This window comes from Lissotriton helveticus, chromosome 12 (assembly GCF_964261635.1).
Source record: "Lissotriton helveticus chromosome 12, aLisHel1.1, whole genome shotgun sequence".
NCBI lineage: Eukaryota > Metazoa > Chordata > Amphibia > Caudata > Salamandridae > Lissotriton > Lissotriton helveticus.
This window is the reverse complement of record NC_136073.1, coordinates 872,707,534-872,733,394: the sequence shown is the minus strand read 5'-3', so window position 1 is coordinate 872,733,394 and position 25,861 is coordinate 872,707,534. Positions and strand designations below refer to the sequence as shown.

The 25,861-nt window shown below is 44.4% G+C and overlaps 1 protein-coding gene across 2 annotated transcripts in view; it reads left to right on the top strand.

The window, feature by feature from the left end:
* Window positions 1-1,727: 1,727 nt before the first annotated feature.
* SIN3B (SIN3 transcription regulator family member B) overlaps window positions 1,728-25,861 on the top strand; it is a 121,205-nt gene continuing 97,071 nt past the window's right edge. The window contains exons 1-4 of one of the 2 annotated variants that reach the window (XM_078669354.1): window positions 1,728-1,850; window positions 7,770-8,240; window positions 16,246-16,352; window positions 21,653-21,806. In XM_078669354.1, the coding sequence (XP_078525480.1) occupies window positions 8,163-8,240; window positions 16,246-16,352; window positions 21,653-21,806 (339 nt within the window). In that variant the 5' untranslated portion in view covers window positions 1,728-1,850; window positions 7,770-8,162. Of the gene's footprint in view, window positions 2,134-7,769; window positions 8,241-16,245; window positions 16,353-21,652; window positions 21,807-25,861 lie in introns of both variants that reach the window. The other variant, XM_078669353.1, reaches the window with a different exon arrangement.

Here is a 25,861-nt window from a genome sequence, read left to right as displayed (position 1 = left end):
TCATCAGGCAGTCTACCTCGCCATTGGCTTTGGGCCATCGGGGGGTTATCCGGTGGTGCTAGTTATTGTGGGATGTTAGATAGTCCATTAGTTCGGAGCTAGCGAACGGCGGTCCATTATCAGTACAAATTTCTCTGAAGAGCCTGTGTGTTGCTATGAGCTTCTCTAGCTTCGGAATTAGCTCTGCTGCAGACGTTGTTGCTATTATCTCCACCTCGTGGTTGCGTGAGTAGTCGTCCACCACGACCAGCATGTGTTTCCCTCCAGGGTGACTACCGAAGTCTGCGCTCACTCCTTTCCTTGGACATTCAGAGCCGCTTCTGTGATGACTGGCACTGGCTGATCTAGTTGGCTAGTGGCCAGGCAGACAGGACAGTGTCGCACCTTTTGGTCCAGGCCTGAGAACCAGACCTTGCTTCTCAGCCGGTTCTTGGACTTGACGACCCCTTGGTGGGCTCCGTACGCCAGGAGTGCAACTTTCTGTGCAAGGTCTTCAGGCAGCACAAGTTGCGTACCTCTAAGGAGACAGCAATCGTTGGTCACAGACAGCTCTTGACGAACTTGATATAGGGCCTTCATGATCGACTGAGCTGTGTCCGTGCACAGTGGTGTTGGATTTTGTAGTGTCCTCCAATCACCCGAGGTGACAACCTGGATGGAGATCTGTAAACAGTTGTCACGCTTTGTGGTCTCTATGACAGCTTCCAGGGAGATCAGAAGGGGCCTGGATCTCTCCACTATCATCTTCATATAATCTTCTGTGGCTGCAGCCTCTGCGGCTTCAGGGAGCGTGACCAGCCAGGCATGCCTGGACAGGAATTCAGCTGGATTTCGGGTGCCGGGGCGGTACTCGACAAAGAATTGCAATTCTTGCAGTTGCCGGGTCCATTTATCTATCCTTGGAAGGGGTCGTGATGAAGAGCCTTGAAACAGCTGGATTAGGGGCTTGTGGTCTGTGATGACAGCAAAGGGGTGCCCCAGTTGGGGTTTTGTTGTTGTCATTTCCCGGTGAAGGAGGAATGTAGTGTTGCCAGGTCATGGGTGAGTCCAAGTCTCCCCGTCGCATGGGGGGGGGAGGGGTGGAGTAGCTGTGACCTCCATGTGCGTGATGAAAGTAGGCTGAACTGGCTCAGTTATCTGGCCACCACCACACTAAGGTCTCCATGTGATTATTAGGGCACGTACGACCAGGCCCAATGACAACACCACACTGACTTCCAAAATAAGATTAGCTCCTAGTGCACCTTGGTTGCTCACAGCATCCCAAATCCGTCTATATAAAACCTTAATGCAAAGTAAAACCATTTTGTGCTTGCAGGTTCAGCAGAACAGAGGCACCACTTACAGCCTCAGGAACCCAGCCATGCCAGCATTCTAAATTACTGTTAGCCCACTAGCTGTCCTTTGTAACTATCCATGTAACGACATACGTCTGATGTAAAGCGCTCTGGCACATTTGATTAATATTCATGCTAAATAAAAATGCATAAATAAATACACAAACAAATATATAAATAGTTGTCATGGGTGTCAAAGCAGAGCACTGACTAATTATGTGAAACTGAAACCACTGCCCGGTGCTCTACACTACTGCCTTTTAAAGAGGGCAAACGAATTGGAGCGGTTTACAGCCAATTAGGTAGGACGAATCGTACTTCCTAAGCGGTGGGAAGTATGGTGACCTTGGATTGGTCGTGAGGCTTTGTATGCGCTTGCCCATTGGCCGGCGGGATGTTCCGGAGAGCGCACGTGCCACCGGCACAGAGTGTGCCAATGGCCTCTGTCCGCGGGTGTCTGCCTGACCTTACCGGTCCCACTCAGGCTGTCGGTACCTCAGGACCCCCGCGATGGTAGGACCCCGGCAGCGCGGCCTGTTCTAGCGTCTACCCTCCGCCTCATGGCCGGTCAATCTGGCTAGACTCCGCCCCAACGCGCCATCCGGCGCCGGGAGCCACCCGGGCTGACTGACGTCATCAGCAGGCGTCGCCCGCTGCGTCCCAGTCACACAGCTCCGTTCTCCGGAGCACTGAGGCTCTCCGCCGGCCCGGGCACCCGTCGCACCGCAGACACCGGGGCCCGGCCTCCGCCTGGACGACACCAACCGCTGCAGGCCTGCGCGGGCCACTGCCGGGGGTGAGTGTGACCCCTGGGGGCCACGGGGCTCTGCTGTCACCGCTGGACCCGGGGAGGCTGAGCCCGGTGCTGTCCACACCCGCAGGTCCCAAGGGCTGCCTGGAAATGGAGCCAGGCTTGCTCCCAGAGGCCTCTTACTTGTAGGGTGTCCACCGTCACCCCACGTCGTCACGCACACTTTCCTGCCCTGTCTCTTCATAACCCAGTGCTTTATGGGCTTTGTAGTCTTCATAACTCAGTGCTTTATGGGCTTTGTAGTCTTCATAACCCAGTGCTTTATGGGCTTTGTTGTCTTCATAACCCAGTGCTTTATGGGCATTGTAGTCTTGATAGGTTTGTTGACCTGATCATACGATTTGCAGGTGAGCTGCCAGCCCCGTGTTTTGGTGGCACATGCTAGCCCTGCCTGCTTTTTTAGCCCAGACCACTTTGCACGTGTGGGGCTGAAAGTGCCAGCACCTCATTTTAAAGGAAGATTTGAAGGGCCCTGGCAGGCTGCTGGAGCAAGGAAGTCCAGCTGTGACTGAAAGTCTTGCTGCTTGGTGACCCCATAGCATGCATGAAACATGCAGCCAGACCTGGCTTTTCAGCTGACAGCACTTTCCATTATGGGATTTTCAGCCCCCATTAATGCAAAACTACAAGTTTTTAGAATGCAGCGTGCTTCTGGATAAACAATTACTCGTAGCTCAGAGTGGAGAATGTGACGGGGCCACTCTGCACCTACAGGTAGGAAGTGTTAGCTGTCAGGGCTTTAAGTGGAATAAAAAAAGTGGAAGGTCTCTAAAAGGTGCGTGGACTGTAATTAAGGGCATGGTTTTAACATGTAAACAATATCTATAATTCCCATTGCGTACCACTCCACAGGTATTTTGGTGCCTTTCTGAGATTTGCTATTGCATTCAGATATATAACACAACTGACATAAATCTCTGCCTCGGATATGGAGCATTATGTATTACGATCTTTCTTTTTTAACAGCTTACAGTCTCCTATTGCTTGCTAACTCCAAAAGTCATCTCCTACTATACTCCTAAATCTTGCATGGAAAATTGACTGTGGTTTCGTCCAGCTTGATTTCTCTCCTTTCTTCTGAATGACCCTCTTTTTACCTTTTCATTCTTTTTTATAACTTTGATTTCTGAGAATAGCCTCCCCTCATCTCATGCCTGCCTGCCTCCATCCTTCTTATTGAAAATTTTGCATTTTTTATAACTCATTTCATAGATCACTACCTCTCATTTTACCCAATCCCCGTAATCTAACATTGCCTAATCTTCACCTGCCTTTCTATCTCACCAACCATTCACCTGAAACTACATAGACCCCACTAATGACTTGACCTACCTGGTATTATTAATATTTCACAAAGTAACTGGAGTAAATGCCTGCAATATTTCTGTAGGGCGTATGATTAACCACACTAATCAGCAATAACCACTAGATTAACCACTAACCTTGGGTTTGATTGCAGTGTGTGTTACGCGCCGTAAAGAGCTTCCAATGCCTTGTCAGGGGTATTAAGCGCTATATAAATACAATTATATAACATCTAATACCAGCCAGTACCATTGCATTTGCCAATGGTTGCTAGCTGTTTAAAATAAATAACTATTTTGGTGTAACTAGTATTAAAAATGTTTCAATTGTAAAATTTAGTCTGTGAATTAAACATTACTGAGGGCAAGGGGTAGTGCTCTTCATAGTGTCTCAGTCACTCCAGTTATGTTATCTCTATGTTGGCAATATTCGCTTGTTATAAACATCTAGAGGCGACCTAGTTCAAAATATTCACCTTACAAGACTAATATGGTACACACAAAAAAATATACAAAGCACAACGTCCTGGCAACAGTTTACGCAATCTTGCATTCCATAACAGTGTTAAACATGTGAAATATAATCAGGAACCAAGTCGATGACCTGTATTACCATAACATTATTTACATTAATCGCGGAGATATGTTTAGGTGTTTTGCCAATAAGATTAGGGACCTCAATAAAGGGTCTGACAGGGACCCGTTTCAGTGACCGTTTTTAATTGCTACCAGGTCTGAGACCCGTGTGGACCCAGCCCACTTACAGCCCTGGCCAGGGTCCACTACTGCCAAGTCACTCTGTCAGGCGTGACACCTTCAACCATTTCTTTATTTTGATTAAACAGCAACTGGCATTCTTGGATTTTAAAGCCATAGTGGTAATGGTACAAGGAAAACCACGGGGCTGAGTGCATTTAGATAGGAACGTTTCACATACATCATGTTGCCACTATGATGGTACTATACCATGCTTTGTTGCCAAGTTGCTGGATGACACTACAGCCAATAATGCTTTGCATGCTGTGACAAATGAAACTACTCTTAGCACGTTAATGGCAAAACTATACATCACAAAAAGCCTTTGGGTATAGTGCCAGGATTTTACATAGATGTCACAGGCCTAGAGGGTACGTAGGAACAGGGGACAGATGTGAAAGGTCTGGTTCCTCTATTGGTCCATTGTTGCATTCAAATATTCGCCTTGGAAAAGTATTGTCACAAGTTGGTTTGATCAGTTTTGAAATCTATTGAATGTGCCTGTTCTCAATACGAATGTAGTCTTTTTTGGGTAGTTGATCCTTGGTTGGAGGCAAACCATTCTTTCTGACAGTCTCTAGGTTCAGATGCTTTGCTGCCAAGTGGCACAATGTCATGTCTGACTCCCAATACTGGTCCTGTTTTTTTAATTAACTGAGGGTTGCAGTTTAAGGCGTGCAATGCTACTTTTAACACAGGAAGTTAGAGCTAACTGGCAGCTATGATGCCACTCTTTGCAGTGTCCTAGGAATTAAAACATGCATACATTTATCACCTCTGGCTGAATGGATACATGATTTCTGAACGACCACTGTCACTGCAAGCAACGCTCCTTGACCCTCCTTTTTTTGAAAGTGGCTGTTTTGTAGAGTAGGGTTTGGGTCCAGGGTGCTGTTACCACATGCAGTTATTTGCAGGTTCTGTCTTCTAACATGTTCCTTACCTGCTCTCACCCAGGTCAGCTCTGGGACCACTAGCAGTAAACAGGAACAGAAATATTCCAGAGTATTAGCTCGCCTCCACACCTTTTGTTTTACGGCACAGGGAGGGACCCGAGGTTTGGAGCACTAGACATATGAGTTGAAAAATAACCATCCTCGTAATGTAAAACTTAATAAACTCACCCCTATCTTTTCTCTCTGCCTTTTTAATTTAGAAATGCAAGATAACGTTGAGTAAGGATTGATGTCTCGTGGCCCATTTTACAACTGTGACAGGTGTAGGTCATGAACACAGCTACTGTGCATGTAGCTATCACAAAGTACATTCACTGCTATGCTCAGCTGATTTGCAAATCAAAACAAGGTAGCACTGATAGGTTGGTTTCCAGTAACTCAGAACATGTTTTGCAGGGAAATGTAGACTAGGCCAAGATAAAATCCCTCTGATCAGGATGCTTGAGCAGATTTACCCTTTCCATTTGGGTCTGTGGTCCAACTAGAGGTACTCCTGTATTCTTTTCCAACAGGTGTAGATTGTCAGGCCCTCTGAGAAAAACACTTACAAACGGGCACAGATATCTTGCAAGCCAAACATTTTAAAGAGAGACAACATCACTGACCAAAAGTAAAACTGCACTGCAGGACCTTCGCCGACTACCTGCACCACCAAGCAGCGGCTGCACAATGCTTCATACTGTCTGGATTCACTGTGGCATTGGCTTCTGGTAGGTCAGGAGGCAGACCATTTGGCGCACAGTTCTGTAAGGGGGGCTCTGCGTGCACTGGGGAACAGATTCTTGCCTACTGGCCAAGTGGTGAACTGGCTTTATCCAGATTTTGAATTGGGGTGGGAGGCGACTTGTGTGCTCTGACTTACTCGGCTTCCAGTGCCTCCTCTTGAAACTTTGCTGGGCTAAATGATGATTTTAGGACTGCTCGAATGTCGAGATTTTAGATTAGTTGTCTCCTCTGGATTTCAGTGCTGGAATGGAGATCTGTCAGTTGATCTCTCTTCCTACGTGGGTCTAGCCACAAAAATATCTCTGTAGGATCTGTCTAACTCCATAGCTTCAAACATCTGCAAGGCAGAAATATGCATTGTGTTCTGTTAGTGGCACTAGTCCTGCAGTTAGGCTGTTGTGCAGGGATGATTTCTCCTCCGCGCCAGGACACTCTCGAGTAACAGTGCGCGCTATAAAAGCATTATAACATAACATAACATAACATGATTTAAGGACTCCGTTACAAAGAGATAGGAATTCTAATCCTGGCGTCCCCACATGACCATGCTCGTTGTGATCTTTGGCAGATAGGCTTTTCCCTTTTGTGTCTGACCCTTCTGCCAAGATTGTGAGTACTTTGAATTCTGATTTATAGCACACTTGCATATAGATTGTTGCATTTTATTATTGGATAGTGTGTATGGGTTATATGTTGCTGTTTGTCAAATCCCTGTTGCATATTTCACGTTAGACCAATGCCTTTTCCTTAAACATAACGGAAAAACAGTGCACGTAATGCATAAAAAGTGTATAATGAAAGGAAAATTGCCATATCACCTTTTAAAACTATATTCTACATCAATATACTTTTTGTTCTGGTCTTGTTTTTCATGATATCACATATAGATAGATGTTTTCTTCAGTTACACAGAACTTTGCAGCCTTTAAAAGATGTAAGTGCTTGCCTCATCTGAGAGCACCACTTATTTGTGCTCCCAACGCATGACTGTTGGACACCAGGAACTCCCTAACTGTCCTGTGCCCAGGAACAACATATCCGTTTTCCTCAAGAACCAAGAAAGGCTCAAATTTTCCTAAAGATTTTAGTGCCCAAGTATACTGAATGTGATTAGGAATCCAGTGGTCCAGTGTTTACAGGCACATTTTGCCAAAGGAAGATCTGGCTAAGCGGCAGGGTGCCAATTGTACAGCACTCCCTTTTGCTATTGTCATTATTCAGTACTTCTGAGCTTATCATACTAATTGTTTGTGTAGTTCCTAATTGCAATCTCCTGGCTGCAGGGTATCCGTAGTAAGATCACTCCAACATCAAGGCTTAAACAAGGTTTTCTGAAGTTCATAAAGTATTGAAACAGTATTTATTTTTCTTTGTTGTATGTGGTCAAAGCACACACGACAGGCTATGACGTGCTCCAGTCTTCACTCCCATTCCCCTTGTTATCCGTGATTTGTGTACACTCGCTTTTAGGTACCTTACAGTATAACATACTGATCTTTATTTTAGACCCCTGCGTATATCTGGTGGATCTTTGTAGAGATCTCCTAAACTGATAAGGAAAGCTGAAGTGACTCGTATGCGGTTAGTGAGATGTGCAGTCCTTCTTTAAAATGCCTGTGTGCAGCTACAATTCAATGTAGGATCTGCATTGAAGGTTGTAGTGAGTAGTCCCAAGTTGAATTTGTTTTCACGCTGTCATTCTCATCCTGAGCATGTGGTTTGCCTAATTGCACTTTCATAGAAAACCATAAACCTATCTGGGCTTCACATTATTAAATGTTTTCTTATACTCTAAAAGCAGATTTGGCGACTGCTTTAGACTAATGGAGAGAGAAGCTCCAAGTGCCTCTAATGCATTTTCTTTTTTGCTTTCTTTTAGCGTTTGGTCACCAAGCTCAATCTGCAACGCGTTCAATGAAGGAACCGGATATTAAGCTTTCCAGTGAGGTCCTGCAGAAGAGTTGCATTGAATTCCACCGCCTTTGGTCTCTAGGGTTTTGTGAGCAATACCAGTGGCAACATCGATTGGCTAGCCTTTAGTTGTTAAAGTTGCAAGATCAATGGTTTCTTCTCACAAAGCTCATGCGTCCCTTCAATGTCAGGAAGCCAGTTATGGTTGAAGTTTGTTCCACGCACCCTCTGACTATGTGAGAAGCAGAACTGTATTTGCCTGTGAACTCCTGAGGTGAGCGGTCCCTTCTCACCAGTGTCTTGAGTTCTGTGGACTTGCCACATAGCGGATGCGCCCTGTGGATTTGGTGACGGCTCCAACATGGCGAGTGGAGGTGGCAGCGGCTGTAAGCTGAGCTCAAACAGTTGGAGCAAGCCACAAGAGAAGCTACCAGTGCACGTAAGTATCACAGAGTGGAAAGGATTGATCTCTCTTTGCCCCACCGGGCAGCATTGTCTAGAAGCCAGGATGAATTTCTAAAAACAAAATGAAGCTTGAGCCATGTATGTTTATGTATAATCATTTCTCTAGATTATTCTTCATAAATGTACTTTGTGTCTACCGGAGTGGGCACATTCTGTAATATTATTGTTTTATTCTGTTTTTATGGCCCCTGTGGAGTTTTAAAATTATTGTCTGAAAGTGCTTTGACCTTTACTGGGTGGCGCTATTAATCTTACTGACAAACCAATCATTCAGCCCTGATGGCAGAGGATGTAGAAATATATATATATATATATATATATATATATATATATATATATATTAGGAGCTCCACTGTGTCTGCAAATGTAATGACAAAATGCTTGCTTGCACCAAAATAGTTTCAAGGTTCAATTTAAATCTCTTTTGAACGTCCAACATGAAGCAAATATCTTTGTGAGGTTTCTTAGGTAAGAAAAACTTACTTGAGCCTTCCTTGTAACATAATTCTGAAGGACTTTTTTGAGAGCTCTGGTGCCACTATGATAAAAAGGACACTGAATTGTTCTAGTCCAGTGGAAGAGCTTGCCATGGACATGGTGCGCCCCAACAAAGCACTTAACAACTGATTATTTTCGAACTGCTCTTCATTCTAGAGTCAAATTCATGATAATGTGAAGATCTAATTCGGCTGCTTTTCTGAAGAAAATGTAATACATATTTTCTGCAGTGAGTTTCAAGGTGTCCATTTACCTCCAGTTCCCAGCCAGCTTTACAAATATAGTTATAAAATGTGGAGATACGAGAGACCAGGGAAGTTGCAAAAGGCTGTGTGTCCACTGTGAAATTGGAGTAGCTGCCATGCAATTGAATTTTCAAAGTGTTATGTTGGTGAAGTAAAATGCAAAATTATCTGCACTGTAGAAACTTGTACTGTAGCTTATAAACAAGGCAAATGGAATTATGCGATTCTGTAGCGTGACTTTTTTGGCATTATTATGCATTGCCACACAATCCATCATCTGCTGCATAATCTGCAGATTTTAATAAAAATAGTTCTACCTCAAATGAATCAGAAGTTAGTAAAAACATGGCAACAGTTGTTTATTCCTGGATTTGGTTGATAAACTGGTACGAATGAGGTGATATCTTTACTCATACAGTATTAACATGTGTAAAAAATGGCAAAATAATTATTGCCATAAAAAAACCCGCATAATTTGCCTTTTATTGTGGAATAATTTAGTTAACACTGCCAGATAATTCCATTGCCCCCGGTTATAAATATATGCAAAACTGAAAAATCTATACATGGTTGCCACAACTGAAATGCTCAAAAACATTTAAAGGAAAAACTTTTGGCATCTTCAGTTTGTGATGTCCGTATTTAAATGGTCTTTTCTTGCTACTACTGTGCTATGGAGTCTGAAGGATGAGGTGGTGGAGAAGACTGAGTTGGGACATGGTAGTCATTCCATTCGTCCCGTGGATGTTGAGGGTCCGGGATATTGCTGTCGTCCTCTGAGTAGGGGTGATACTCCCTTGGAGGTGCTGCAGTATTTGAGGTAGGTGTCCTCCTGGGTGTTATCAGCGAAGGGATATTCCTTGGTGTGGAAGGAGAAGCAGTGTTCATAATGCCAAATAGGAGGGGCATAGTATGATTGATAGTAGTTTGCCTCCTGGTATTTCAAGTGGAGCTCTGAAGAACAGTGTGCATCCCCAAAAGGCCCGTCATCATCTGACTCTTCTAAGTCCAATAAGTGACTGGGTAGCAAAGGTGACACCTTGCTTGGAGTGGTCACTTCAAGCTTCAAAGCAGTCTTAGGTATTTTTGTAATTTTAATCTTTGTAAACTGGGGCATCGAAGGTGTAGTAGTTGACTGTCGTCGACGGTGCTATCATCAATGGTGTTGTCAACTCTGGTGATGCAGTCGATGGCGCTATTTTCGATGACAACGACGTCTTCAGTGCCATTGTTGTAGTAGAGGCCAACTCCGCCGTTGACAGTGACTTAGTGGCGATCACCTTGGTCGACGAAATGACTTTGCGTAGCCGTTATAGCCTATGCTACTATTACATAGTGCTTTTCTATGGGACTCCCACTTCGACTGGGAATGATTCAAGCATGTGAATCTATGAAAGATCCAACGCTCGAGAACCACCTCTAAACAAGAGCCAAAGTCTGGGATGGTGTATCCACATCTGTATATATAATGTGAAACACCCCCACTTTGTTCTAGTTCCACGTTCTTCATGACCAAGGAAGGAAGTCCTCCGGAGAGTATTTGATGGACTGCGATGTCAGGGGTGAGGAGGCATCACCTAAAGTCTGTATCTTCTGGTCAAGTAGCTGATGGTCTGCCTAGTGTCTAGGTGCCAGAGGATTCAGACTGCATGAGAGCGCAGTAAATAGAGCCCAGTGCTGTAGAGGATATCCCATATTTCTGCAGTTCTTTGTGAAAACTGTGAGAAGTCTAAATGCTTCTGCACATTGGCCCAGTTGTTGCTACAACTGCTTTGGGTGTTCGCATCAGCTCATGTAGGGTTAGAACTGTCTTGGTGCTCGCATGACCCCAGTCAGGGCTGCATCTGGCTCAGTCAGTGAGGTCGTCAAGGCAGAGTCACAGCTGCTGAACCAGCAAACTGTATGGTGGTTCCAGGACCGCCGATTGAAACTGGTCTAATTTGGGCTACCGTTTATGGCTAGACGTGAGCCGTGCCTGGCTCTGAGTAGCTGTATCTGATCGATTGCCTCTGCCAGCAGTGGGATCAGGATGCTGCGCATGCACTAGTTGAGCACAAAGGAGTAAGCAACTGAATTCCTACCAACTTCACCAGCAAGGATAAGAAATCTAGCAAATGGGTGAATGTATTTGTATATTTGACTTGTGGGGCACTAAAATCTGCGCCTAAGCCATATTCAAGCTTTTACCATAAATGCCTATGGGATAGTATCATCTAGGGTTAAGCAGATGGGAGGTAGAACAGAGGGGTATAAGGTGTGTAGCTCCACAAGAGTCGTGACCAGGATCACTATCCTGTATACTGGATTGAATTGTGTAGTATAGAGTACCACTGAGATCTTAAGAAGAAGTACATTCGCTGATAAATAGACAAACAATGGCTGGACATTGAAATTGCTGTGCCTGTTGGTTGATCAAGTTCCTTCCTCACTACCCCTATGAGAAGCATGTGTCATTCCACCCTCGATACACTTGATTATGTGTGGAAAGGTTTGAACTTGGCCCAGTTTGAAGAGTTATGGTAGGACAAGCCTCAGGACACCAGCGGCAGACACCCTCAACTACCACGGTTGGTTGGGCCAGTAGCCCATGTCTTCCTTGGGACCTCCTGAACAGGGTCTGACACCTCCAAATGTTTTATTATGTTTTTCTATAAGCACCAAGATTAAACAAATAACTTGCAAGTACAAATAAGTAATCTTCATAAGTAGTCCTTAGTAGACCAAAAGTAGCAGCCCTCATAATAGCAAAGGATTCTTTTTCTCCATAAATGTTTTAAAAATGTGAATTGCAGGTACTGTCGCCAGAAGACTGGCAATGCTCGGGGATAACAGTGAATGACTGCAATACCTCAGTCTAGATTTGAGAAACTTATGAAACCTCCCCTGATTCTGTGAAGCCTTGAATGTACTCTGTGGTCTGGTACATTCTGTAATGGTCACAAGCAATACATTTGTCATTTTATACAGATTCAGTAAGGTGATGGTGCACCCAGTACAGATGTAGTGATCAAAAATGAGCAAGTAAAAAAGTAAAACCTTGGATACTGTAGCTATAACAAGAAATTACGTAATAAGATTCACCCATTGGACGCAACTACATACAAATAAAATGAACAGCTCTGTGGAGCATTCACAACTGTTGCCCTATGATAAGTTAAACCAGCCAGTGCAAAAAGCCAGCCTCTAGGCTTTGACATAATAGTATTAGACCATAAAATACTACTTACTTGAAGCCATCCGTTTTTAAATTTGATAGGCTAATTTTTGGATCCATACTGCATATTCTTTTAGCTAAACAGATTGCGTTAAGCTGTTATTTTTATGCAGTATAAACAATCTGCATCAACCCTTTTTCAAATAATCAAGGGCCAGGTGTATCAGATGGTGTTAGCCATTCTGTTTCTATGGGAATTTACTTAAGTATATATGGCCCCAAGTTTCAATAGCATTTTAGACCAATGTGCTTCAACATGTGCTGTGTACTGCTCAAACTAATCTAGAGAACTGATCATTGATAACAGATCTAACAAGTATTCACACAACACAATTCAATGAAAATGTAAGCTCTCGGAGACCCATGAACAGCCAGTACAAGGCTGTTGCAAGACTCAATTAACAGAGCTCAGGCTTCTGTAATCGGCTTATTGAATTGGTATATGTGGGGCACAAAGCAATGTTTTTCACCACTAGATTATGATCTCAGCCTGAGCTCCTCGTATAAAACATCCCTTTTATTGTAGCTGCCCATCTATAGTATAGTATGCTGGTCTGCCAGTGTTCTATCTGATGCAGTTTCCTTCTGTTAATGCTTCAAAGGGGCAGTGTGGACTCTAGTTTAGCCCATCACTGCAGGTGCTAGCTAACTTCATACATACCATGACATCTTCTTGACATCTCACCATGAAATTCAGATAAGAATGATTGTGACTGGGGGAGGAGCACGCTGGCAAACAAGATGGCTGCTTAGGCTCCCGGCTCCGCTGACCTCCGTATCCTGCCAGATGATCCTGTCCATTATCCTGTTTTAACGCCCTACCTCCGTGTAGATGAACTGTTCCGCACTCTGATGGTGTAATCCTGAACTTTTGATCGGCTTGTTTGACGGAGTTGCGTTGAGTCTAAGTTTGTGGCCTAGTCCAGCGGGGAAGCCGGGGCCTCTAGTATCTGCATAGCCGGGTTGTAGTTCAACAACATCGGCTGAGTGATTCCATCAGGGTCCGGTCCATCGAAGTGGAGGTTTCTTTTTCGCCCGGATTTGTCGGCGATCGTTTGCCCACTCAACATCGAGGGAGGAGTGACTTGATACGATATCGACTGTGGGTTGTGGTCCCCGTCCCGCGGGCCCGGGTTTTGGCTCCCGCCGGGGTTCGGGGGCTTGGGGACTTGCCTACGGTGTCGACGGGCGGATTACTGCCGCATATAACGAACAGTCACCCTCCGACGCTGCCCGTTCATGGTCCTGTTTGTTCCCCTGGAGATACCGGATTCACCGGGAGAGGTGATTATGATTGATACTGGGCGAGAGATAACGGACCGAACGGAGCATGAGCCATCGCTTAGGTCAGTACTGGCAGCGCTCGGGGCATTTCATTCGTATATGGATGCCCTGATTCAGAAAATGGATACGGGCCTATCTGAGATGGTGTCTGGGGAACCGGACCCTGCTCCACTACTAGAACAACAGCCGGCTGCGATTCAAGCGACGGCCATTTTGATTCTGTGTGAGGACCCCGTGAGGCAACAAGAGTCGAAACCCTCGTTTGGTGCTTTGGAGAACTGTATTCCAGAGGACATGAACATATCGCTAAGCCTTCCATCATTGCTGACTTTGGATGTATCGATTGACGTTCCCCTCCCGGAGACTTTTGTTGTTGACTGTTCTTCCACTTTGTCTTCATCCTTTCCTTCCTTGGTGACTGTAAGATTGCGGGAAAAACTACATTGGGACTATTCATCCATGAGGGCGCTTTTTTGTGTGGCTGAAATTCCCGTGGACTCATTGACTGCGAGAAGTAACAAACTGATTTCTGTTGGATTCCTTTTCCTCTTTGACTCTCTTGTTGGCATATTAGTCTCGCTGGGAGGGGAGGGGGAGATCGATTGGCCGGGGCGATTGGTTTGGCTCAATTGGGTGTTCGAACTGCAACTGTTGGACTTACGTGAGGCTGGGCGATGTATTATGGCTCCCCCTAATTTTCTTCTACTGTGGTCTCTGATACACTTGTATTTTCATTATAGGGGGTGCCGATCTCTGGCAGGGGAGGGAAGGGGCTGTGAGCCTATACGGATATGCCCTCCCCTATGTTTTTCTCTTTTTCCTTCTTTGGAACCTAGTTAGTTGGGGCGACATGCACACTGCTAGTTGGGGTTAGGCGACAGCCATATGCAGGGGTGCAGGGTGGGGGGATGGGTTTATTAATTTCTTTGTGTGTCCTTTTCTTCGTTTCTCTTTCCTAAGTCTTACTTGGTCTTTCCCCTTTTAAAATAATTTGTGACATATCCTGATAATTTTTAAATTCCAATGTCCGGTGGCCTCGCTTCTTCTATTATCCTGTTTCTATGATGTGGGCGGGATTGGATGCTTGTGCTTAAATTGTTTCTTGATTGTATTGTCGCAATAGCTGTTTTGGACTGATCAACGCAGGCGCATCAGGGATCCTCCTGTTGCTCCAAGTCTATCCTGTCAAAGTAACTATCCAATCCGTTATTGTGTATGAATGTATGGCGCCGAATGTGTCTATTTCTTCTTCTTGTTTTAAAATAATAAAAAGATTTATAAAAAAAAAGAATGATTGTGACTAAGTCCATGCCAGCAGATTTCTGACCATCTATCCATCCAGCTGTTGCCTGTTCTGGTCTATGCACATGAGCAAAAATCTCAAAATGGACAAACTTGGGCGGTAAGCAGTATCATTGGATTGTGATTATAAGGCATACCATGTAGAAACCCGAAGCTGATCAAAGCTTCCACCATACCGGAAACTATAAACTGTACCTGTCTTACTTTCTTCTTCATCCATCACACTGCTAAGCACTGTGTCCCATAACACGAGGACCCTACTTCGGTGATTATGACGCACAACATGGAAACCCTTTCCACATATGCCCAAAAGAAAGACAACATCCTTCCAGCCATAGACACTTCATGGTGTAGATTGCTACCCATGTAAGCAAGTGCTTCAGCGCCTACCCTAGGGATTCTAAGCAATATCTAAATGTTACAGTGCAAAACAGGCTCAACCGATTTGCCTTTTTTCCCCCACTGCCATAAGCACTAGTGCCTTTCAAAGCATGTACTTGTTTAAAAATGTGTAAAGGCATATCCTTATGCCCACTACCTGGAACCTCAGTCTGGGGAAAAAAATACATGTAGCAGTCACATTTCTCAGCTTCTCCCTTGAAAGCAAAGTGTAAACATAGAAATAGTTGAATCATGACTTTGTGGGTCACCGCATCATCACCTCTCTCGTAGGGCATTAAATAGTCTTGTCTCTTATATATTTGTGTTACTTAAACTGTGACCTGTAAGTTAGTAGTTTAACAATGTATTGCCCCACAATGCCATGGGGCTATACCCACAGAAATAACGGAGAGTACTCTTTCTGCTATGCTTGTTAGGAAAAGCGGAGAGGAGCAGGCTCACCGAAATAGTGTACACTTCTTCTAAAATCTGTTTTTTTTGTGTGTCCCATTTTCTCGAAATATTCTAAAGCTGGAGTTAATTTAGTAAATATCCCCTCTTCTCTACATTTATTATAGATATCAGTATTCTGTGTGCATCCTTTGCACTAGCTTTGTGTACGTGTACAGTATTAAAACAATGTGTAAGGCTTATCTAGAACTCATCGAGTATGTGTTTCGTGCATTTTGTGCCTAAAAGACAAGCGCAAAATGGGGCCAAAGTTTAGACCATGGTCGTCAATGAGATCAAACTAGTTGCTGTGTGATAGCCTGAAGCATGTTTTTTTTTCAAAATAGTTTTTAAAGAAACCACTGGTGACTTCCATAATTTGAGGTGCGGACATAAGCCTGTGTGTGTGGAGTTGCAGGAGAGACAGAACGTCTAGATGTTTGTTCTTGTGCACTTTCCTGGTGCGGTAGACAGGTTTCCTCTACAAATGATTCAAACAGTATCTCTAAGAGAAGTGTGGGTGTGGCAGTGGGCTAGAGCACCACAAGGCAACGCAGTGCTTTATTAGCCAGATAATTGTGTCATACTTCTTTTTCCCAAAATAGGTGGAAGATGCCTTGTCCTACCTGGACCAAGTAAAGATACGTTTTGGAAGCGACCCGGCCACCTACAATGGGTTTCTGGAAATCATGAAAGAATTTAAATCTCAGAGGTAACAGTGAAGGCAAATGTTTTAAAAACCATTTGGTCAAAAATGTGCTACATAAATTCACAATTGGGCTGTGTTTGTTTCCATTTGTGTTCAATGTCCGTCTGTCAGGGCTGCTGTGAAGTGGAGCACAGACAGATTTCGTAGCACTGTGGTTTAGGGCTCTCCTTGCTACTGAAGGAGGTGGAGACTGTGGAAACAGGACAGTACATTGGCAGGCCTGGAGCAGAGAAGGAAGGTATTTAGCAGGGGGGTTTTCAGATATGGCAGCCATTAATGTTGGAGTAGAGGTTTGGTTTTTCCATAGGTTTCATGTCTTAACAATCATGGGAACAATTGATCTTATCTGAGCCACAGCTTGGAGATCTTGTAACAGATGAGCCAGTCTTCCCATTAAAACAATATTTGTTAACACATTGGGAGTCCTAGTGACCCCATGACTGATACCACATTTCATGGGAGCTGACTTTCAACCAGATTCCAGTGGTTTCATTTTTTTATTTACACCTACATGAGTAAACAATAGATCTTCATTAATCTGAAAATCTGCTCATCCTTACAGTAGTGAAGTTTGTGTGTTTGTCTCATGAAGTATTGAGCGTGATTGGTATTTCAGACTCCGTATTTTGCAGTGCGTAATTGCCCTGCTTTACTTTTCTTCACTTTATGCTGAAAGTGAAATACATGCTCTTGTGTTGTAGTCTTCCAAGGCTCTCTCTCCTTTTTTACAGTAATAGTTATACATTTTGGTTTGTAGAGAATTAGAAGCAGCAGGCAACGGGCCGAGGACATACGTCTTCGAGTCACTACTGCAATCCACCAGCATGAAGGTGACCTGTAGTATGTAGGTTGTCTTTTCTTGCAGGTAATCAGAGCACATACCTTGGAGTCAATGCCTGGTTCATATGAGTCCACTGTTGTTCTAACCCCCTTCTGTGCCAGTTCTCCAAGTTATGTGCAAGTGAGCTGCTATATAAAAGGTTGCCACATGTAGAAATCCAAGACCACCTTTGTTTCTTGAGCCTTCACCAGGGAGGCAGAATGTCCCCTTGGCTTCAATTATTAGGTACATTTCAGGGAGTCTCTCTGGAAATGTTCTAGAACATCTCTCTCAGTCCTCACAGGATGGGCTAGGAACCATCATAATCGGCCTGAGACTATATCCTTAACAGAAAGCCCTTAAAGAGAAGACTAAATCAAGGGACTCACCATGGTACACCCCCCAACTCAAGGAATTGAAAAGAGTTTGTAGGAAACTGGAAAGAACGTGGAGGGAATCCCGCAGCACTCTAGATAAAACTAACCATCAGGAAGCAATTAAAAAATATAAAGCGGAAATTAGATGTACAAAATCTTCTTATTTCGAAGACAAAATTACCACTGCTTCGAATTCACCTAGAGAAATTTTTTAAATTGCAAAATTCCTTATCGACACCCCTTCTATTCCCCTTGACCCTAGCAAAGCTCAGACTCGTTGTGACAAACAGGCTGAATATTTTTATAAGAAAATACAGAATATTTCTTTTGCATTTGACCCACCTAATTTGGCCTATGATGATGGAACCATCCCACCACACACTACGCCCCACAAATTGGATGAGTTCCCTCTGCTCAAAGAGGACTCTCTTGATATCCTCATGCGGAAAGTCAGATCTGGGTCACCCATTGATCCCGCCCCCCCCTGCCATCTAACAAAGATTATAGATACTATTAGACCTGTCATCCTCAATATCTTAAATTCTTCCATCACCACAGGTTTAGTCCCTTCTGCGTGGAAATGTGCCCAAGTTAGAGCGTTGTTAAAAAAACCCACCTTGGACCCAGACAACATGGCCAACTATCGACCAATTTCATTACTTCCCTGGGTTAGCAAACTATTAGAGAAACATATCAATGCCTCCATCACACAATTTCTGGAAAACAACCATCTGCTTCACGACTCCCAAGCAGGTTTTCGTCCCAAATTAGGAACTGAGGCTGCTCTTCTGACGGTGACTGAGTTGGCTAGGAAACAGATGGACTGAGGCGGCACTACAGCAATTATGTTGCTGGACCTCAGTGCCGCCTTTGACACTGTTAACACCAGCATCCTTCTCCACCGCCTACGCCAAATAGGAATCTCAGGGAAGGCCATACACTGGCTTCAGTCCTTTCTGGAGAATCGTTCCTTTGAGGTAGTAGAGGGCACCACTCACTCAAAAATCTGGCCCCTTGACCAAGGCGTGCCTCAGGGTTCCGCCCTGAGCCCCACCCTTTTTAATATTTACATGCAACCTCTTGCTGACATAGTGCATTCGTTCGGTCTAGACATAGTGACCTATGCCGACGACACACAATTGGTTGTATCCATGAACCAGTCCAATACCTCACCCCCCAACCTCAGTAATTGTCTGGTAGCGATCAATCAGTGGATGACCACTTCGCACCTGAAGCTCAACGGTGAGAAAACGGAGCTCATGATTCTGGGCAATTCAACTATTTCTAGCCCTTTGTCGGACTGGCCCCCATGCATGGGAACCCCGCCTCAACCTAGAACCCAAATAAAGAGCTTGGGCATTTGGCTGGACGCAAATCTAAATTTTACACAGCAAGCAACCATTCTGTCCGCCACTTGCTTTGGCCTTATGCGCATGCTTAGGAAAGTGCTGCCACTCCTTCCCTCTCAAGCTCGCAGAATAATGGTGCAAGCCATTATTTTGTCTCGCCTAGACTATGGAAATTCCTTATACCTTGGGGCTCCTGTCTCTACAATAAGGAAGCTCCAGGTTACTCAAAATGCGGCAGCCCGCCTTTTGCTGGGCCTTAACCGGCGAGAATCAGGCACAGCGGCTTTGAAGAAACTTCACTGGCTTCCCATTAAGGCCCGAGTATTGTTCAAATCTATGTGCATTATGCACAAGGCCATGTGGAAGCCCGCTCCATCAATGATCTGTTCTTTGGCGACCCCCTACCTCCCTCATAGATCACTGCGATCTAGCACAGCTTTCCTGGCTACGATGAACAAAATCAAACATACCAGATGGGGCGGGCGCTCCTTCTCTTGGAACGCCGCCAAGGCTTGGAATTCCTTGCCTACTACCCTTCGCAGCGAATCTAACCTTCTGAAATTCAGGAAGGAACTGAAAACTCTTCTCTTTATTTAAACCTGGTCTTTTCAGCTCACACTAGTCAGACAATACAGCGCTACGAGGCCTCCGGGTTGTTTGCGCTTAACAAAACACAATTAATAATAATAATAATAATAATAACTGCAGACATGCGACCCCCGCCGGAACACAAACATATTCGCCCACCTTGATGGGTTTAAACTAGTGCCCTGAAAGAGACTAGATATGCTCACACCATACATTCTACCAACGTTTGGGCCATATGTATGTACACATACGTACTTGAATTGTCCAAAATGGTAAAAGTAATGCTTTTCACACTCTTGGCAGCATCTACAAGGAGACGCACCTCTCTGATCAGATTCCCTCAACTGTGCAGAGTGCCACAGTAATTGGGAACAGCTTACGCTGCTCCAAGACATCTCAATTAAAATTATGCCGCCTCTGTGTTTTGGCATGCACAGATTGTGGTGGTCATGGTTGTGGTTCAAGGTGTCAGTTGGAGGAGCGCTGGATTAGGCAGCTTCCATGGTTGTGACCCAATCCACACCGATATAGCTTTCTTGTAAAAAAAATGTATTGATTTCTTTTTTAATACTTCTACAGTAAGTGTCTTACTATTTGAAATAAGGATGCCCGTGTTCTAATCCTGCCTTAACACTTGCCCAGGTGGTGTAAGCATGGTGTTTTTCTTTCAGTTCTCGTTTTACTGTACTTCTGGACCTGCTTGAAAAACATTCAACGTAGAAATGGCTTATTCAGTATTAACTATGTACTGGGAAGAATTGTCAACGTTTAGGATCGATTAAGCATTTGCCTAATTTTCAGTATTCCAGCTTACTCTTGTCCAAGCATTGGGAACAGTTTCCTTGACCTGATCTTTCCAACCAGTGCAGTTATTGGTAGTGTAACATAGCACTTCTCAGTGTAATTTGCTGTTCATACTGTTTTATTCCAATTAAACCAAATCGAATTCACAGATTGAAAGCGACCTTGAGGAGAAATTATGAAATCAAAATGTCTTGATGGACTATGATCTGCACTCTCTATTCCCCTTGTAGTGTTGCTGCTGAGGTCTCTGAGCTTTCATTCTGCTACCTCCTGGAACAAGGTGTATTAAAGCATCCTTTCTGATATCTCTAAGGCAACAAACCTATTCTGTCATCATGCTTTCCTGAAAATTACAAAGTTGCTTATTCTAAGGAAATACCGTCTCCAAAATTAACCACCCCAGACATGTCCCAGTATTTCTAAATAAGCTTTGTCGTACGTCAAAGATATTGTACTGGGAAACCTTTCCTAATAGAACAGTGGTTGATTTTTTTTTTTACGATTGGGTACGCATCTCCAGATTGCCAGAGAAAGTGAACAAGTCCATTTATGTATTTGCAGAACTGAAATATAAACTACATGGTTCTTTAATTAAGCACTAGGCCTACTTTTAAAAGTAAGCATGCAGTGGACAGGTTTTTGTTTTAAGACCAGGCTGGTAAAGTGTACATCTTGACCCCCTGTAGTTTTCAGTGTTTTTAATTTTGGCTTTTAAGAGTGCCACTTTTCAGGTGATGGTAATTATTTAACACTTAAGACATTTGACTGGAATTGCACATGGTACAGCAATCGATCAGTAACATATTTGAACATCAGAGACACCTTACAGATTAAAGACAGCTGGATACATCTACATGTGCTATTTTTTTTAAAGTGCTAGCAATTGTTTCGAGGATTTTGTATAAACAAATGCCTTTAAATGTTTGCCGCTAAATTTCTTAGACTAATTTAAGATTCTGGGTGCAAATGGCCCTCTCCAACGATGGAAATATGGGGTTTTAAATAGATGGTTGTTTAACTCTTGCCCTGCTAACAGTGTAAGTCTTAGAGCACTGTGACCCCATACCCCCATTAACTGTAAATGGGTTGAACTTCGAAGCCATTTTAGAACATTTGTTAGAGTAGTTTAGGGATGCTTTGAAATGCCAGTTGAAATGCAGGGCCATACCGTCTGGGACAGTAGAAATTTGCTTAAGCTCTAGTTGCAGTATGGGAAGTAATTGCCAGTGAGGGAATATTTAATTTGAATTGCTGTTCTTTCAGTCGCATTCCATAATGACCTAATTTGTTACCTATTTGTAGCGTTTGAAAAGGTTCATTTTGTCATATTAGTTATAAAATATACGTCTGTGTTTATCTTGCTAGCATTGATACCCCGGGAGTGATCCGGCGTGTCTCGCAGCTCTTTCATGAACACCCAGACCTCATTCTCGGCTTCAACGCCTTCCTTCCTCTTGGGTACAAGATCGAACTGCCAAAGAACGGGAAACTTGTCATCCAGACTGCACTCCCTAATCAGGTTTGCAATAATTTGTTGTGGATTTAAATGGCATGGGATATGTGCATGATATCTGATGGGGGCTCGTATCAATGGTATAACTGATATTACACAGCATGTAATGGTGAACGTTTGTACATTGAGCACTGCAAACTAAATAGCCTTTTACCTTTCTTAGGAGGTTTTTCTTAACGTGCCGTTACTCATTTATTGAGTACAGAATACCTCCATGCTCATTAGTTGTCCTTGTTTCATATTCCTCCCATTCTGGTCTATGCAGCCTTTGCATTCATCCGCTTAATTTTCTAAATGATATGTGTTTAGCTGAAGCACCAACTTCTAAAATCTGCATAACATCAAGATTTAATTGTACAGATGTCATTTTTATTATAACCTGAATTTCATAAAAAGCTTTGACTGTCACACATTGATGAATAATTACAAATGTTAAACTAAACATTAACATAAAGCACGGTTAAGTAAGTTAAGATGTCTTGGCAAAAGTATACATTAAAATATATTGAAATTTAACATAGATAATTAAGAAAAAAATCTGAAACAATGAAGTGAATGTTCGTTATGCCCAAATCAAACTTGATAAACCTGCACAACTGTTGCATACGAACTATTGTTACTTACCTGTAAACAGGTGGTTCTCCAGTATTGGTGTCTTTCATAGATTCACATGCTTGAATATTCCCCGTCGTCGAAGTGGGAGTCCCACGGTATATAAAAAATAGCAATAATGCTAATATAACATAAATGATAATATCATATAATAATAAAATAGAGATAATACACTGTAAAAACCTCTACAATGGTAACTTCCATAGGAAGACAGTATAAGAGAAAAAACTCATTTGTAACATATCAGTGTCATTATGTTGGTCCAAACTGCAGCCAATCAGGCTCACGCACCCTCTAGAACCTTCTCCTCAGAAGCTCAAGCCCTCAGATTTTCGTAGCACTAGTAACAATAGCGTATGAGGAGAAGAGAGCCTCTGAGGGGAGGAAGGGTGGGTCGCATGTGAATCTATGAAAGACACCAATACTGGAGAACCACCTGTTTACAGGTAAGTAACAATAGTTCTTCTCCAGTATTAGGGGTGTCTTTCATAGATTCACATGCTTGAATAGAATAGATAGCAGTAACTCCTTAGCACTGGGATTGCAAGCATCTTCACAAGAAGTAAACACATAGCTTAAAAGCATATAGCAATCACAGAAGAGAAAGGAGGAGGGAACAGAGGCTCACCTTATTTAAAGAGATGGCGAAGCACTGCTTGCCCCACTGCGGTATCCGCCTCGTTGATGGAATCCAAACAGTAATGTCTGGTAAAGGTGTGCCTATTCGACCACGTTGCCGCCCGGCAAATCTGGTGTAGAGGCACTCCGGCAAACAAGGCGGTGGAGGACGCCATCGCTCTCGTCGAATGTGCCTTTACAGGACCCTGTAAAGGCTTGCCAGCTTGTTGGTGACAGTAGGATATGGCTGCTGAGAGCCATCTTGCAAGTGTCTGTTTTGTCACTGAATGTCCCCTTCGCATTCTTCCATATGCTACAAAAAGCTGATCTGATTTGCGGAAGGGGGCAGTTCTTGAAATGTAAAACTTTAGACAACGGCTGATGTCTAAGGAATGAAGGCGTTGTTCTGCCGGTGACTGTGGATTCGGAAAGAAAGTCTTCAAGAAGACAGGTTCGTTCAGATGGAAATCTGTAGGCACTTTTGGCAAAAAAGAGGGATTGGTCCGAAGAGACACCCCATCTGGTTTGAATTGCAAATAAGGAGGCTTGATTGTGAAAGCATGAAGATCGCTGACACGGCGAGAAGACGTTAGGGCCAAAAGCAAAACGACCTTCCAGGTAAGAAACTTGTTGTCTGCTCTGTGGATTGGCTCAAAAGGAGGCTTCATGAGCTGTGACAATACCACATTGAGCTGCCATGCCGGAGGCGGGCGTCTGATAGGAGGAAACTTCCTGAAGAGACCTTTAAAGAATTGTCTGATAATTCTGGATGAGCAGAGAGAGGTTGAGCCATCATGCCTGAAACGTGAAATAGCTGCCAGAAAGACCCTCAAGGTGGCATGAGAGAGGCCAGACTGAGCAAGGCTTAGAAAGAAGGGCAACAGCTGTTCTGGGGCAGAAGTGAGTGGGTGGACATTTGCTTCTGCGCACCAATGGCAAAACCGTTTCCACTTTAGTTTGTACGTTTGAACAGTTGAGGAAGCTCTAGCAGAAGCCAGAATCTCTCTGCATTCCTGGGGCATCTCTAAATTCGCGAATTCGAGGAATTCAGGTTCCATGCCCATAACTGAAGAGTGGTCGGGTCTGGATGGCAGACTTGGCCCTCGTCCATGGACAGAAGATCTGGACGTGGATGCAGACGAATGGGCGTGCATTGGGACAACAGAAGAAGTTCCGAGAACCAAGCCTGTCTGGGCCAACGAGGTGCAATCAGTATCAAGTGGCAGGGTTGCCTGCGCATCTTCCACAACGTCCTCGGCACCAATGGTATGGGAGGAAACGCATAGGCGAACAGGCCGCTCCAGTCCATGAGAAGGGCGTTGCCGCTGGACCCCGGATGAGGATGCCAGCTCGCAAAGGCGGGGCACTTCCGATTCAGTGGAGTGGCAAAAAGGTCCATCAGGGGACGACCCCAACGGCGGAACACCATGTCCAGAGTTTGTTGATGAAGCTCCCACTCGTGGGTAGACGATGTGGACCTGCTCAACGAATCCGCTAGGATGTTTGAAACCCCCGGCAGATGGACCGCCGTCAGGGAGATTCGATGATGAAGAGCCCAGTTCCAGATCTTCTGAGCTAGCCGAGACAAGGGCTGAGATCTTGTGCCGCCCTGTTTGTTCATGTAGTGCATGCTGGTTGTGTTGTCCGTTTGAACCAGCACGGACTCTCCTTGCACTACTGGCAGAAAAGATCTGAGAGCAAGGAAGATCGCCAGCAGCTCCAATCTGTTGATATGCCATGTTCGTTGTGACGGTGTCCACTTCCCTTTGATTGAAAGGTCTAGGAGATGAGCTCCCCAACCCTCCATGGATGCATCTGTGGTCAGCGTCAGATCCGGAGGAAGGGCCAGAAAGGAAACTCCTTCGTTTAGGTTGGATGGTTCTCTCCACCAAAGGAGACTGTCTTTCATGCGAGACGAGACTCTCACTAGATCGTTGAAGGATCCTGACACTTGGCGCCATTGCAGGTCTAGTTCCTCCTGAATAGGGCGAGTGCGGAGCCTGCAGTTCGGAAGCAGAGCGATGCAGGACGACGCCATCCCCAGAAAGGACTTCAACATGCGCACAGAAACTGACTGTTTTGAACGGATGAGGGTGACCAGACGTACTATTTTCACCTGTCGTTCTTGGGAAACGAAGGCTTTTGATAATTCCGTGTCGAGAATGGCACCCAGGAAGTTCCTTCTTTGTGATGGTGTTAAGTGTGACTTGTCCACGTTGATGGTCAACCCCAGTGACTCGAAAGTCCGCAGGCAGAGACTTGTGTCGTGAGCCAGCTGAAGAGGAGACGGAGATTTCAGAAGGCAATCGTCCAGATAAGGAAAAATCTGCACTCCTTGAAGACGTAGATAAGCCATGACTGGGGCCAGGACCTTCGTGAAAACACGAGGTGCCGAACGCAGGCCGAAAGGCAGCACCTTGAATTGGTAATGGACAGTGCCCACCTTGAACCTCAGAAATTGGCGATGTTGTTGCAGAATCGGCACATGAAAATAGGCGTCTTGCAGATCTATCGTGGACAGAAAATCTCCGCTGCAGAGAAGCCGCAAGACTTCTGACAATGTGAGCATGCGGAAAGACTGCTGTTTCAGAAAGAAATTGAGCGCCCTCAAATCCAGTATAGGCCGCCACTCTCCCGTCTTCTTGGCAATGAGGAAAAAACGTGAGTAGAAACCTGTCCCTTGTTGTGATATAGGAACCACTTCGACTGCACCTTTTAGTATGAGAAGACGAACTTGATGTTGCAATTCTAGAAAATGGGGAGGTGGCGGGCCTGATGGCGGAGAATGAGGAGGAATCTCTGTGAACTCCAAGGCATGACCCTTGCGAACA